The 15,658-nt window shown below is 47.7% G+C and overlaps 1 protein-coding gene across 2 annotated transcripts in view; it reads left to right on the top strand.

The window, feature by feature from the left end:
* Nucleotides 1-15,658, top strand: part of ABR (ABR activator of RhoGEF and GTPase) — a 300,921-nt gene that overhangs the window by 61,332 nt on the left and 223,931 nt on the right. Inside the window, exon 1 of one of the 2 annotated variants that reach the window (XM_021007060.2) lies at nt 8,467-8,773. The exons of the other annotated variant lie outside the window; for it this stretch is intronic. Within the exon in view, the coding sequence (XP_020862719.1) occupies nt 8,713-8,773 (61 nt within the window). The 5' untranslated portion in view covers nt 8,467-8,712. Of the gene's footprint in view, nt 1-8,466; nt 8,774-15,658 lie in introns of those variants that run through there. 2 annotated transcript variants of the gene reach the window in all.

Raw genomic sequence — 15,658 nt, 5'->3', positions numbered from 1 at the left:
ATCACCTATATGACCTTGGGCAAGTCACAAATTATTTGGGCCTGACTTTCCTCATCCATAAAGCATTCAATTATTCAACAGATACTTATTAAGCACCTATTATATGCCAGGTCCTAGAGATGGTAGTCCAACTGCCTTATTTTACAGATGAGGAAACTGAGGACCAGGGAGGTAAAGTGATTTACACGATCATAGATTTGGAGATGGGAAAGGACCTGGAAGGCCATTTAGAATAAATTTACATTTATTTTTTAATTTATTTACATTTACAGATGAGAAGACTGAGACCCATAGAGGTGATCCTAATGTCACTTAACCTCTCTGAGACTCAGTTTCCTCATATGTATAATGAGGGGGAATTGGATTCTACCTTTGTTTCCCTTTTGGTTCCAAATCTATGATGAAGAGAATAGGTTAAAAAAAACTATACTAGTGACATTCTAGCCACTGGCCACCCCATCCCATCCCACCCCTCCCCTTGACTCTTTGGTAATCACACTGACTTCTGATGGGAGATGCTGTCCCTGACATTTAGAAACCAGACTTTCACACATGAAGGGAACTGTACCTGACGTTGTCCTCCACGAACGATTCCAGGTGGATAGTTTGATGCAGGAGGGGGAAGTACGTACTTTACACTTGAACCCGAATGTACGAGATCAGGCTTTCTGGCCTCTGGGTGAGGCTGGTCAAGAGCAGCCAGACTGGTGGAATGAATACACACACTGTGTTTTAAGTTGGAAGTGAAGCTCAGCTTCAAGGAGAGGTGGTGGCTCGGGATTAAGTAAGTGGAGGGGTGTCTCCCCAGCAGAAATGGTTGAGTGGCCACCAGAGTCCATGGAAATGAAAGGGTGAACCGGGAGGACCACATCTACATTAATAGCAGTATTGTTAAGACGAGCAACTTTGAAAGACTGAGGACCTCGGATCAACCCAATGAGCGACCAGTTTCAAAGGACTCTGACACTGTCTCTTCCTCCATCCGTCTCTTTCTCTCCCTCCCTTTCTTCCCCCTTTCTTTCTGTCTCTCCCCTTCTTCTTCATAGATATGTATATATATATATATATATATATATATATGTATATATATATATATATATGTATATATATATATATATATGTATGTATGTATGTGTGTGTGTGTGTGTGTGTGTGTATAATATATGAAAACTCTCAAAGGTCATTAAAAAGGTCTAAAAGGCAGATATCTATCTATATCGATCTATCTATATGTCTAGATCTAGATATGCAGATATATAAACAGACAACGAGATAGCTAGATATCTGCCCTCTGAGTCTATCACCTCTGTCTGGAGGTGAATAGCAGGTTTCATAGATGTGTTTGTGTGTTTTTATATACACGTGTACATACATACATATGCGAGGGGAAGAGAATGCTGATCTGAAAATAAAACCAAATTTAATTAAAAAGAAGAAAGGTTGTAAGGGCAGTCAGTACCCAACTAGATGGAGGGTATGGGCCATGCCGAGCCCTAGACATTAGGCCTTGGGCAGCACAGTTTCTTGACCAGTGTTTGCTGAATTGTGTTAAATTGACGCAGGGATGCGAGGACAGACAGGGGAGTGCACAGGGCAGAACTCAGGGCAGCCTCCCTATGAATGCTTCACTGCTGCTCTGAAGTCCTGGAGATGGATCCAGTTCGTGTTCCCTGGGTTTGTGGGTGAGAAGGCGTCTTTAACGCCACCTCCTCCTGCAGGGGCAGAAGATTATATCTGACCCAAGCCCTGTGGGTGCTAAGGTGCTTGACAGTAGGATCACAGACTTGGAGCTGGAAGAGAGCAAGCCAAAACCCCTCATTTTACAGATGAGGAAACTCAGGCCCAGAGAGGGGAGAAGTGACTTGTCCCAGGTCACAAAGATAGTGTTGGGGCAAGATTCAAACTCAGGTCCTCTGACTTCCAATACAGCCCTTTATATATTCTACCACATTTCCTCTCATGTCCTAGCTCTACCATGAGCAGCACCTCATTAATTAACCACCATAAAATGAGGGGGTTGGACCAGGTCGCCCCAGAGATCCCCTTTCAACTCTATGACTCTATGGAAGGAAGCTGTGTGAATAAGGGCATCAGGGTTCTTCCCTCTTCTGGTTTCTGGTACCAAGGGGCCCATAGACATCAGGGCAGATGCTTCCTTCAGGGCCTACATCATCCTACTCACTTTGCAAAAGCCCACAGGCTTGCATTGCTAGCTTAAGTTCAGAGTAAGCTGGGGCAAAGTCATCTTCTTGAAGGAGAAAAGGGCCCTAGGGTTGAAGAGAGCCTTGAAGGACAGTATCTGTCTGGAAGGGACCTCAGAGGCCACTGAATCTAACCCACTTGGGTTTTTCCTTCTTGTTTTTTTTATAAATAAGTTGTATTGATATCTTGGGGGGGGGACAGCTCAGTGGTGCAGTGGACAGAATGCTGGGCTTGGAGTCAGAAAGACCTGAGTTCAAATCCAGATTCAAACACTTATTAGCTATGTGACCCTAGGCAAGTCACTTAACCCTGTTTGCCTCAGTTTCCTCATTTGTAAAATGAATTGGAGAAGGAAATGGCAGACTACTCCAGTATCTTTGCCAAGAAAACTCCAAATGGGGTCACAAAGAGTTGGATACAACTAAAAAACAGAACAACTGAACAACAAGATTGATGTCTTTTCTCTCACCAAAATTTCCCCTCATATCCCTACCCCTTTCTTTTCCCCTCCTAGAATAATAATATTTTTAAAGATTAAAAATGAAAAAAGAAATAAAATCAGCAAAACTTATTAGTACATCACAAAGGTCTGAAAAATATGTGCAATGTAACACACTGGGGGACCTCCCACCTCTGCAAAGGGTTGGGCTGGGGTGGGAATGTTTTCTCATATTTCTTCTTTGGAGCCATGTTTATTCTTTATAATTTTGTAACATTTTTTGTAACAATTTTGTAACACTTTTTGATTTTGTGTGTGTGTTTCTTCCATTTTACATTGTTGTAGTCATTATGTATATTGTTTTCTTGACTCTGCTCGTTTTGCTCTACATTATTAGTTCACGTAGCTCTTTACGGGTTTCTCCATATTCACCATATCTGTCATTTCTTATAACGTAGTAATATTCTGTTACGTTCACATACCACAGTTTGTTTAGCCATTTTCAAGTTGATGAGTATTTATTTTGTTTCCAATTCTTTGTTATCACAAAAGTAAATATTTTGGCATATATGGGGACTTTTTCCCTTATCAATGACTTCCTTGATGTATATGCTTAGGAGTGGGATCTCTGAGCATGGATATTTCAGTCACTGTATTTGCATGATTCTAAATTGCTTTTCAGAGGGGTTGTACTGATTCACAGCTCCACCAACAATATACTAGTGTGCCTAGCTTATCACAGCCTCTCCAACACTGACTGTTTCCATCTTTGCCAATTTGCTGGACATGAGGTGAAACCTTAGGCTAACTCCTTCACTTTTTTCTTTTTTTCAGATGAGGAGACTGAGACCCAGAGAGGTTAGTGACCCAAGGTCAGACAGGTTTTCAGCAGCGGAGCTGAATTTAAATTCAGATCCTCTCACTCCAGAACCATTCTTCCTGCTCTAGGATGCTGCCTCCTCTATTTCACACCTTATAAAAGAAGGAGGAGGCAACAGCATAGAAGAGTGTAAAGGATGGGTCTGGAGTGAAAGGACTCCTGGTCAGCTCCCAGCCTCTTAATACTACTGTGAGCTTTGGCTACTCACTTAACTTTGGGTCTCCATTTCCTACATTGTAAACTAGGGGGGTTGGGGAAGGAGATAACTTTTTGTTTGTCCTTCATTTTTTTAAACTTTATTAATTTATTTTGATTTATCAACAATCACTTTCATAAGCTTTTGAGTTTAAAATTTTCTCCCCCTTCCTCCCCACCTTCCTCCCCAAGATGGCACGCAATCTGATATAGGCTATACATATACATTCCTATTAAACATATTTTCACATTAGTGATGTTGTAAGTAATAGAAAAGATAACTTTTAAGGTGCCTTCCAGCTCTTAATCAGCAATCCCAGTTGATGTAGGATAAGAAGGACAGAAGGGTCATAGAGAAAAGCTACTCTTGACATTAAGTGAATAAATGCTTATTCATTCATAGGCCCCCCAAAAGACATTGGTTCAGTTGTCTCCACCAACTGTTGCTCACTGCCCCCTTTCCTGGCTTTTTGTTTCCCTCTCTTCTCCATGGCAGAGTTTTGAAGTAGGAGGTCTATATCAGTGGCAGGGGGTGGACAGGAAGAGACTGAGAAAATGAATAAATTGTCAGCCCCAAGGAAAGGAACTGCAATATTTTATCTTGAAAACTGCCAGAGAAGGAGCTATATACAAGCTAGGTTTGACATAATGCATGCAAATGTGCATGGCACCTAGATGGATACATTTGTGGCCTCTCTCATTGTTCCATGCACTTGGATGTGGCCTTGGGAGGAACTTCAGAACATAGAAAACATGGGCAAAGGTTGCCTTGTGTTCTCTGAATAAGCCAGCCTCATCCCTAGGGTGGTGACTTTGGAGGAATGGCAAAGCAGGACACTCTGTGGTACAGAGGAAACTGCTGGATTGGGGGGGGTAGAAAACCCAGGTTCAAATCCTGCTTCAGCTACTTGCTACCTGTGTGACCTTGTACACCTCAGGGTCCTCCTCTGTAAAGTGAGAGAGATGACTTCCAGAGTCCTTTATAGTTCTAAATCTATACTCCTATGAGGGATGATAGATGAGGCTGGACTTATGTTGGTGTAGAGGAAATTGTCTTGGATTTAGGGTTGGAAGACATGAATTCAAATCTAGCTCTGCTACTTGGCTGTGGGTAACCTTAGACAATTCACTTTCCCATTTTTGGGCCTTGGTTTCCTCTGGCAGATGAGATGGTTGGCCTAGATAAATTTCCAGACCTTCCTTTCTGTTCCAAATCTGTGCTTCTATGTTTGCATTTTTTCACAGGGGCCAGGGGGATGGGGATGGAGAAGATGTGTCCATTGACTTCCAGGGGCTCTGCTTTGGGGGCAAGTATAAAGGAGAGAGACTTCCCTCCCTTCCCCCTCTGTTCCTCCTTCCCCCTTTCTCATGGGTGTCTCCCTCCTTTTCTCACTCAGTCTCCTCCAGGAGATTGTTTGGTCCCTTTCCCATAGTGGCTCTATTTCTGGAGCTGCTCCTAGGAGATGCACTTCCCCCCTTCCTGCCAACACTCCAGGTGCTGTTAGAGGGATTTTTTTGGTGTCTGCCTTGGTATTTCTCATCTTCTCTGCAAGCCAGGGCTTGGGTGGGATGAGGGCAAAGGAGAGGGGCTGGAGAATCCAGTGGCTAAGACTTGGAGACTTAGGAGAGAGGGAGGAAGGAAAGCTGAGTGGAGCCCAGGGAGGGCTCTCTGAGTCACCCTCTGGTTAAAAAAACAACAAAAAAGGTTCCTTTTGGCCTTCTCAGATCTCCAGCTGGATTTGATCTATGAGCTTACAGCTCCAAAGAGCATGGCTGGGCCACTGTGGCCACTAGGGAAACTCCAGGGCTATTTAGCTTCCATTCCACTGCCTCTTATTCTGGCTGGACAGGGGGCTTTTCAGACCAAGAACAAGGCCTCACTACCATCAATTGAGGGTCCATTTCTTTAAAAAATATTTTTAAAAATTGCAATCTTAATACTTACCAATAAACACAAACATTTTAAGAGACAAAGAATAGGAAGAATTATATAAAAAATTGTGAATGCCCATCACATAGTTGTGTGTGTGTTTTAAAAGAAATATATACCAAAGGGTATTTCTCTCCCTAAGACAATCAATCTTATTTGACACACGAGATCTAGCCTACAATGCTGCCCCTCCTTATTGCCAAACAGCTTCCTTTCTTCCCTCTCTTCCCACTGTTAATGAGCAAGCATTAAGTACCTACTGTGTGTCAGGCTCTGTGCTAGGGGTGCCGCCTTCAAGGACCTGTTGGCTCTCCACCAAGTAAATGAATCTTGATTGGGGAGGGGGAGGGGAAGAGAAGGAGAAGAGATGACAAATTTGAGAAATAAGAAAGGCATCTTAAAGGGACAGCACCATGCCCTTTGTGGGGGGGGCCTCCTTAGATGCTGCACAGAGATCAACAAAAACAACAAATGTGCCTGACATGTAGAATTTGGATCCGATTTGATCTATTAAATGCCTGCTGTGTGCCAGGGACTGTCCAAGCCAACAGGGATAAAAAAAATGAAAGTGCCTTGAGGAGCTTAAGATCTAGAGGTGGGGACAACATATATAAAAGCCTGAGGCAGTTAGACGGCTCAATGGATAGAGCGCTGGGCCTGGAGTCAGGAAGACCCGACTTCAAATTCTCCCTCAGACACTTACTAGCTATGTGAACCTGGGCAAGTCACTTCATTTCTGTTTGTGTTAATCCTCTGGAGAAGGAAATGGCACACCACTTCAGTGTCTTTGCCAAGGAAAACCCCACAGACGGTACTGGTGTGCTGTGGTTTTTTCAGAGTCAGAGATAACAGCAACAGGAGCCACTGGCAAAAAGGAAGTGACTCCTGCCCTCTAGGGGGTTACACTCAACTAAAGATGGAGAGATGGAGTCTAGGGGGAGCCTGACTGAGTGGAAAGAACATTGGAGTGAAGAAAGGGGAAGAGAATTAGCATTTTTCAGTGCCTGTTATGTGCCGGACACTGTGCTAACTAAGCACCTTACAGTTATCTCACTTAATCTTCACAACAACCTGGGAAGTCGGTGCTATTATTACAGCTGAGGAAACCAAGGCAAACTGAGGTGAAGTAACTTGCCTGGGTCACACAGCTAGTAAGCATCTGGGGGTGGATTTGAATGCACCCTAGCTACCTGGATTCTACTCCAGGTTGTATCTCACTGAGTAACTTCATCTCTGTGGGGGCCTGAGTTTCTTTCTCTGTAAAATGGGCTAAATGACATCTGCCCTACTGCCTTACAGGGTTATTGAGAGGATCAAATAACTTTGCAAATCTTAAAGTACTTTGTAAATATTAGCCACTATTATTCCTGTCACATCCCTGTGCCCTGGAGTGCTTAACACGGTATCTGGCATACAGTAGGTGCATAATAAATGCTTGCTGCTTGGATGATTGGGGTATAAGGGGAGGCTATGGCATGGTAAGCTTTTTTTTTTTCTTGGTTAAGATTCAAACTTAACCCGTGATTTCTTTGGGTTAGGGAAGAAATTCCCTCCACCACTCCAGACTGTCAATTTCTCTGTAGCATTTTACTGTCTTAAAGAGCTGGGGGGGTGGTGGTGGTGGCAATTGACAGTTTAAAGGACTTACCCAGGGTCACACTGAGGCAGGACTTGAACCTAGGTCTTCCTGGCGTTGAGATCAGTTCTCTCTCCCCTCTCTGTGAGGGTTAAGAATTACCCAAGGGTTACTCATGGCCAGGAGGGTCTTTTAGGGCCGTTTCTATATCCTCCAAATTGGCAGCTGACGCCTCCGTCCTCCACCCCCAGAAAGGGTAGGGTTGGAACTGCTGCAGACTTGCCCTTCTGGGGTAGAGTGCCGTGTGTAAACCACCCAGATTCCTTAGTACTTGGGAAGGAAACTGGACTTCCCCCATTGTCTCGATGTCTTGGGTTGATGCAGACAGAGCTCTCCTGTTCCTCCTCCCAAATCTGAGAACGAACCCTATATAGAGGCAGGGAAGGACCCGTCAGGTGATACTGATTCTCCTGCCGGCTGCACTTGGACATCCTGGGATGGCAGGTATCTATCGGGCTGGAATGCAGAGAGCTCATGGTCACTACCTGAGCCTTGAGCAAGTCCTTTAAGCTCCTCTGGCCTCAGTTTCCTCCTCTGTAAAATGAAGGGGTTGGGCTAGACGGCCTCTGAGGTTTCTCCAGCTCCAGAGCTAGGAATCAGCTCGTTTTCTTGAGCCTCAGTTTCCCCTTCTGTAAAACGAAGGGGTTGGTTGGGACGGCCTCCGCGGCCCCTTCCGGCTCCAGATCTGGGATCCTGTGGCATTCCACGCGCTCCCGCACAGACAGTCTCACCCGCCCCACATTTCACTCCACTCACCACCTCCACTGCAGGGTTTCCGAATTAAGACTTTTATTTTTTGGTGCACCCGGTTCAGGTTGGGGGAGATTGAGGCCCCGCTGTGGCTGCAGCCCCGGCGCTCTCTCTCTGTAGGGGGAAGCCAGCCTGCCCCTATGCCTCTCCTTGCCCCCCAGCTCGGCAGTTAGCAGACTGCCGGCGGCGTCCCCCAGGCCCTCCAGCTGCGGAGGCGCGCCCCCCAGCCCTGCTCCTCCTCCTCCTCCCCCTGCCCTACCCCTCCCTCCACGGGTTGGGGGCGGGGCGAGCCTCGCTGCGATTGGCCGCTGGCCGCCGTCCCCCCACAGAACGCGGCGCAGCCCCCGGGAAGTTGCCCGTCCCCGGGCCAGCAGCAGTGCGCGGCGCGACGCGGCGCGTCTATTCACGGAAGCCGTAGCTGGAGCTTGGGGCGGCAGCAGGCGCGGCCGGCACGGGTGCGCTCGGGGCTCGCGCGGGGCCCACGGGGCCGCCCAGCCTGCCTCCGCCGCGCTCCTCCCTGCTACCTGTTTGCCGGCCTCTCCCCCGCCCCTGGCGGCAACTTCGGCTTCCTCGGCGGCTGTCCCTCCCTCCTCCCCCAGCTCTGCCTCCCTCCTCCCTCCTTTGTTGTGCAATGAGGGTCGGGTTTCCGATCTGACGGAGCCGAGCGAGCGCAGCGGGGCATGGAGCCGCTCAGCCACCGGGGCCTGCCGCGCCTCTCCTGGATCGACACCCTCTACAGCAGTACGTGCTTGCGCCGGGTGGAAAGGGAGGGAGGTCAAGACCACGACCATGGCCCCCGGGGAGCGCGCTCCAGGCAGGAAGGCTGCAGCCGAAGGGGAGGCTGGGGTGGGGGAGAAACTGGGGGCCGGGAGCGGCCGAGGCAAGGGCTTAGGTGAGACTGGACTCCGACTGGTCGGAGAGCGGATGGTTTGCCGCCCCCTCTTCCCTACCTGTTGTGTAATCCAACCCAGGGAAGGACGGAAGATTGGGGGGGTGTGGGAGGGGGCTCTGATTAGGGGTGACATGGCACCTCCTGGCCTCGGTAGCTGCACCTGGCGGCACCTGCTCCTTGTGCAACCAGCTGCTGCTGCCCCTTTTCCACTTCCTCTCCTCTCCCCTGCTGACTGTGTTCCTCCATCTCGTGCATCCTGGGGGTGGAAGAGGGGTGTGTGTGTGTGTGTGTGTGTGTGTGTGTGTGTGTGTGTGTGTGTGTGTGTGTAAGGGAGTTATAGACGGGAGAGGTTGGGCTGTTGTGCTATTTGGGGAGCAACTGGGGTTACAGTACTGAAAACCCCCAGAGCTCTGTAATCATCCCTTGCCAGCCCCTTCTCCTCTCTTTTTCATCCCTAGCCCTCCCCAAAATTCTGTTTCATGGATCTACTGCACCCACTCTCTACAAAATAGTCAGTTGGGATAATGTGACTATAGGCCTGGGGACTTGGTGGTCAGTGTCCCCACTGGGTATTGCTTAGGAATTGGGGTGTTTATAGTCCCATCTATCTTTTTTACCAAGATGGGTGGGGGGCTAAGTTCTCAGTATTTCAGACGTGTCTCCTCCCCATCTCTACCCCTTTCTCCACGAGGCAGTGCTCTGGACCCCTCTCTATATCATGTATCTTAAACCAGATGGGGAGGTGGAGATCAGGAATTCAAAGCCACTTGGGGAAGGGAGCAATAGGGGAGCAGCTCCCTCTGATTCGACTTCACTGTGATACCCCCCTCCCAAGTTCTGCCCACACATATGCTTCCTCTCTATTGTTGGGTGCAGAGATGGCATCATCATAGGCTCTCTTCTGGGGCTGGAGGAAGCAGCCTCTTTCGATTGGTTTGAACCCTTGACGTCCATGGACCATTTCAGGAGGTCCACAAACTTGACTGGGAAAGAAAACTGGCATTTTTGTTTTCCCTTGCCATTAATGGAAATTTAGCATGTCTTTTAGCTACTTAAAAGCATCATTCTGAGAAGGCGATTATAGGTTTCACTAGTCCGCCAAAGCGGTCCATGATACGAAAGGAGGCTGAGAGCCCCTGGTCCGGGTGGTAGGAGCATGGGGTGAAGGGGAAAGAGTCTAGAATGGGGAGAAGGATCCAAACACCCTGAGATCCGCAGCATTATTCCTGGGCGAGAGTAAGTGATGCTTTTGGTTTCAGTCTTCTCCCCTGATTCCTGCAGTGTCTAAGATGCACATCCTGACCTCTGCGTCCCCTTGGGCTCCTGTACTTCATCTTTCCCTGCTTCCTCTGCTTTCCTCCTCCTCCCACTCTGCTCCTTGATGTCTCATTCTGATTCATTTTCTCTACATCAAAGGAGCAAAGCAGGGTCCCCAGGGTGGTCGTCCTATGCCAAACCTTCTACTCCATGTGCTCTGGCCTCCTCTCCCTAGTGGTGGCCAATACCACAACACCATGGAATGAAGGTCAGAGCCTGCAGCCAGATGGATGTGTATTTACACACAGACATCTGTTCAGGCCCCTACAGGTGGTCAGCTCCAGAACCCACAGGCAGGGAAGGGACTGGTGACTTCTTAGAGGTGATGTTCCAAACACTTAGGATGACAATGCTTCATTGTTATATGTTACCAATGCTCCTGAATGTCTCTAGCTCTTTTCACATCTGGCACTGATTACCTTTCTCCCTCCTAGGTGGGGAATATGGGGAGAAGGAGCTGTCTGTGGCTTCTTCTTGGTTACCCTAAGAGAGCCTCTTGGAGAATTCCCAATTGGAATGGAAGCCAGGAGTCCAGGGTGTTCTAGACTTAGACCTGCTACTGAGTAACTTTTTAATGAATCACTTCCCCTGTAACAATAATGATGATGATGCTAGCTAGCAGTTACATAATATGCAGTCCCAGGCACTGGGCGAAGTACCTTACAAATATTATTTTTATTGGATCTTCACAGCAACCCTGAGAGGCAAGTGCTATTATTATCCCCATTTTGCAGTTTAGGAAACTGAGACAGAGGTAAAGTGACTTGCCCAGAGTCTCCTAGGTTTGAACTCAGGTTTTCTTGAGGTGGACCCAGGGGAAGGGAAGCCCTGGAAAGAACCTTCTTTCCATCCTGACATGAGGGTTTAGCACTACCTGCTAAGTGTCTAGAGTCTTCCTCTGGCTACAGTTCCCCAACCCCCAGAGAGATGATTTGGGGCCCTCAGAACAAAGGGGATCCCCAGCCGGAGAGCAAGACTGGGAACTTTGCTGGCTGGTTTTACTAGCTCCACTTCCTTGGTAAGCTTGGGGCAGGATTCTTCATGCGTGCCAAAGAAGGCCTCATCTGATTTGTTTATTAACTAGCCCTGTGTCTTGCGTGGTGACATTGGAGCCTGCCCCTAGGCTGCACAGGCAGCAGTGTGGGATAGTGGAAACAGCTTTGGATTTAGAGTCCAAGAACCTGGGTTCATATCCTACTTAAGATGCTTAATAGCTGTGTGACTGTCTAAGTCACTTAACTGCTCTATGCCTCAGTTTCCTTATTTGTAAAGTGAAGTTGGATTCAGCGGTCTTTGAGATCCCTTCTGGCTCTATATCTATGAATCTGTTAACTCCCTGGATCCCAGTTTCCTCTGTAAAATGAGAGGGTTGAGCTAGATTTCCTTAGTTCTTTTCCATTTCTAATGTCCTATGATCCTAGCAAGCTCAACATTGAATGAGGGGGCTGGGGGTTGACCCAAGGGAGAGCCTGTTCCCCATTTCTCAAACTGCTTCCTTGAAGTCAGCAGCAGTCTCCCCACTGTGTTCTCGGCACGAGGCTTCTTGGGGAGTTGTTACAGAATCATGTTTGGGCTGTTAGCCATGAAGTTTCCTCTTCATGAGAACCTCAATTAAAACAAATACACGGGCTGTCATTTGGCTGGCTGCGACTCAGTGGAAGTCATTCTACCTCTTAAGAAGCTGTTTGCTCACAAGGCTTGCAGTCCTGGGGTGTTGAGCCTATACAAAAGCCCAACTCTTAAAAAAAAAGTTGGCCCCTGACTGGATGGAGATAGCACATATGACTTTCTAGGGGAGAGGAAAAGGTGGCCTACTTTAGTGGGGAGAGCACTAGATTTGGAGATAGAAAGCTGGGTTTGAATCCTGACTGTATTTTTTACTTCTGAACAAGTCAGTGTTCCTGTTTGGGGCTCAGTTTCCTCTTCTGTAATGATAATAATGCTAGTTTTTGGACTGTATCTGTGATTTCTTCTGTAAGGGAGTTCCAGGAGAGGAAACTCCCCTTCCCTTCCCTTCCATCCACGGATGAGGCTCAGCAACATTTAATCTGGGAAGGTCATAGTGGTGAAGTCCAGAGAATGAAGCATGGCTAATCTTGGTCCTGCCTCAGAGTGGAGGTTCTGGGAAGAACTTGCCAATGGGAGACAGATGGGGAAGACAGCTGAAGCGTGGTGGCCAAGTCTAGAGAATAAAGGGTGCCTAAGATGACACAGATATAAATGTCTGTAGTGTCTGGATTCACATCCAGGTCTTCTAAACTCCCTAGTCCAGCATTCTAGCCACAGTGCTGCCTCTCATTTTGTGAAATGAGGAGGTTGGAGTAGATGATCTCTAAGCCTCCCTTTCAGCTTTAAGCCCCATCTTGCAAACCAGTGCTACCAGGCTCCTGTTAAGGATTATTTCTAAGGGGAATAGGATTGTACAGTATAATGAGAATAGACACGTTCCTTTCTTGGCCAACAGAAGAACACCAGGGACATGTGATGTGTGTCTGCTTAGAGTCAGAAAGACACGGATTCAATCTCTGACACTTAACCTGCTGTTGATTCTGGATGAGGCATTTAACGTCTCTTGGCCTCAGTTTCCTCGTTTGTAGAATGAGCAGGCTTAGACTCTTCTGAGGTCCTTTCCAATTCTGTATTTGTGATCCTATGAACTGGGCAGTTGTGTTGGTCACCAAAGGTCAGGGTTCTTCAAGGGAAGGCCTTGGAGTGTCATGAAACCTCTGCTGGTCCTAGAAGCACATTCTTGGTTCTGAAGCTGTCCCATGTCGGCTTGTGGCTCCACCCACAGTTTACCATCTTTCCCTTGGTCTCTCATGCAGTTGGGGTCTGGCCCCAGGGGCCAGACTGAGGCCTCACTGGTGTGCCCTGGGATTCTCCTTGGTGCTGAGCTCCACTCCCTGCTTGTCTTGAGTCCACATTCAGTCAATCAACAAGTATTTATTAAGCATTTGCTCTGTGCTGAATGTTCGGGCCCTTTCTGGAGGGCCCGAGGGATAGCCCCAGCTAGTTCTCTTGAAGAACCAAAGTTGAATTGGATCACTGAGGCTACCGACCAGTTCATTGCTTCAGAAGGATGGATCCCTCTTTCCTTGCTTTACTAGGGGTGGGGTTCAGGAGAGGCCTGGGGGGCTGGGGATTTGGGGAGTAGAGAAGATCAGATGGGGTCCAGCTGGTGAGCATGAGTGGGGATCAGTCAGCCGGGGTCGGGGTCTTTTCTGGCCCTGTGGTCTCCCATCATAAACCACCAACTTTAGCCATGTCCCTCCCACCCCTCTTCCATCCCTGCCCCTAATTGGATTCTTTCTAAGGATCTTTCTGGCATGGCACCATTTCCCTCTTCCTTTTTTCTTCTCTGTCTCTAATTCCCCTCCCCTTTGTTTTGTTCATCCTTACTGTTGCTGCCCATATCCTTCTCATGTGGTATCAGTAGGATTGATTAGACCAAGCTTTGCTTGGTCAGAGGAGGTGAGAGGTAGCATTCTGTCTTAGAGGAAATATGGCTATCATAACAACAACTACTATTATCATCACCACCATTATGACCACCACCGCCACTATGGCTACTAACTGCTACTGCTACCACCTAGCATTTACGTAGTACCTACTATGTACCAGCCAGTCAATGAGCATTTATTAAAGAATCTCTTACTATGGGCCAGGCACCGTGTTAAATGCTGAGGATACAAAAAAAAGCAAAGGATAGTCCCTGCCCTCAAGGCGCTCATAGTCTAATGCCAAGCACTATGCTAAGCACTTTGCAAATAGTGTCTCATTTGAGCCTCACAACAAGCCAGGCGAGGTAGGTCTATTGTTATGCCCATTTTGCAGTTGAGGAAACTGAGGCAAACAAACTATAGGTGACTTGCCCAGTGTCACATAGTGTATGAGGCAGGATTTGAACTCCTGTTTCCCTGACTTCAGGCCCAGTGCTCTATCCGTGCTAGCGAGCTGCCTGGACTGGGGAGGCGGTACAGTACAGGTCATACCGTGAGAAGAGCCTCGGCTATGGAGTTGGAGGGCCAGGGATCAAACCCCAACTCTGATCTTGTGACCTTGGATAAGTCAGTTGTCTCTTCTATAAAATGAGGAAGTTGGAGGTTTCTGAGGTCCCATAACTTGGGTTCTAGTTCTGACCCCGGCTGAGTCCCTCTGTCCTCCAAGCATCAGGTACATCCATTGTACTGATTTTTGTTTCTTATCGGTTGTAAGGAGAAAGATAGGGATAAGGAGGCATAAATGTATCCCAGAAGGCTCTGATTCCATCCCCTTCTCAGCTCCTAAGCTAGGTGGTAATGAGCAGGGTCACGTCCCTGATGAGACTTTGGGGCTGGTGGGAGGTGCCCCCTCCCAAAACTTTGGCGTAAAATTCAGATGAATATCTTGTTGTTCTGTGAATAGCCATAGTAATTTATTCCTTATTTCCAGCATCAGCCAAAAATTCTCTCGGCTTCTAGAGCCTCAGGAATGAGAAGACAGAATTAAGATTCATCTAGTCATCTGAAGCCTTTTTTTTGTTTTCCCCAAGAAGAAATGACAGACGCAGATGTGTGGAGTGGCAAGAGTATGCTTGATGTGGGGGTGGAGAATGAGAGAATGATGGGGGGGGCTAATTATTACAATAATAATGATAGCTCACATTTACATAGCTCTTGAAAGGGTTTACTTATCCCCCAGTGAGTCTCCCCATTTTACAGATGAGGAAACTGAGACTCAAACAATGTGAACTAACTTGCTCTTGGTCACCCAGCTACTGAGGGCCAGAGACAGGATTCAGACCTGCCCTTTGCTTGGCTCCCAAGTCTAGCTGGCTGACCACTCTGAAACAGAGAGGAGTCCTTAGGGTCCAGAGGGAAGGAGAACCAAGGATCTTGGGTCGGGAAGGGGCCTCAGTGGCAATCACGTCCAGCTCTCTCCTGTTAGGAATGAAGACGCCAGGACCCAGAAAGGTAAGGGATTTGCTCAGGGTCACACATCTAGTAAGTGTCTTTTTTGGGGGGGAGCGGGGCTAGGCAATGGGGCTAAGTGACTTGCCCAAGGTCACACAGCTAGTGTCAGGTGTCTGAGGCCGGATTTGAACTTGGGTCCTCTTGACTCCAGGGCTGGTGCTCTATCTGTTGTGCCATCTAGCTGCCCCTACTAAGTATCTTAAGGCATGATTTGAACCTCACTCTTCCCGACTCTGAGACTAGAGGCTCAGAAGACTTCATAGAATCATAGATCTAGGGCTAGAAGGGACTTCAGATGTATGTATGTATGTATGTCTGTGTACACCCCCCCCCCAGATTTTATAGTCCCACTCACTAATTTTACAGATAAGGAAACTGAGGCCCAGGGAGGTTCAGGAAGAGGCATGATTTGAACCCAAGTCCCTGGACTCCAGAGGCAGTACTCTTGCTAAAATGCCTTCTAAC

This window comes from Phascolarctos cinereus, unplaced genomic scaffold, assembly GCF_003287225.1.
Source record: "Phascolarctos cinereus isolate Bilbo 61053 unplaced genomic scaffold, phaCin_HiC Scaffold_5;HRSCAF=322, whole genome shotgun sequence".
NCBI lineage: Eukaryota > Metazoa > Chordata > Mammalia > Diprotodontia > Phascolarctidae > Phascolarctos > Phascolarctos cinereus.
This window is presented reverse-complemented; position numbering and strand designations above follow the sequence as displayed.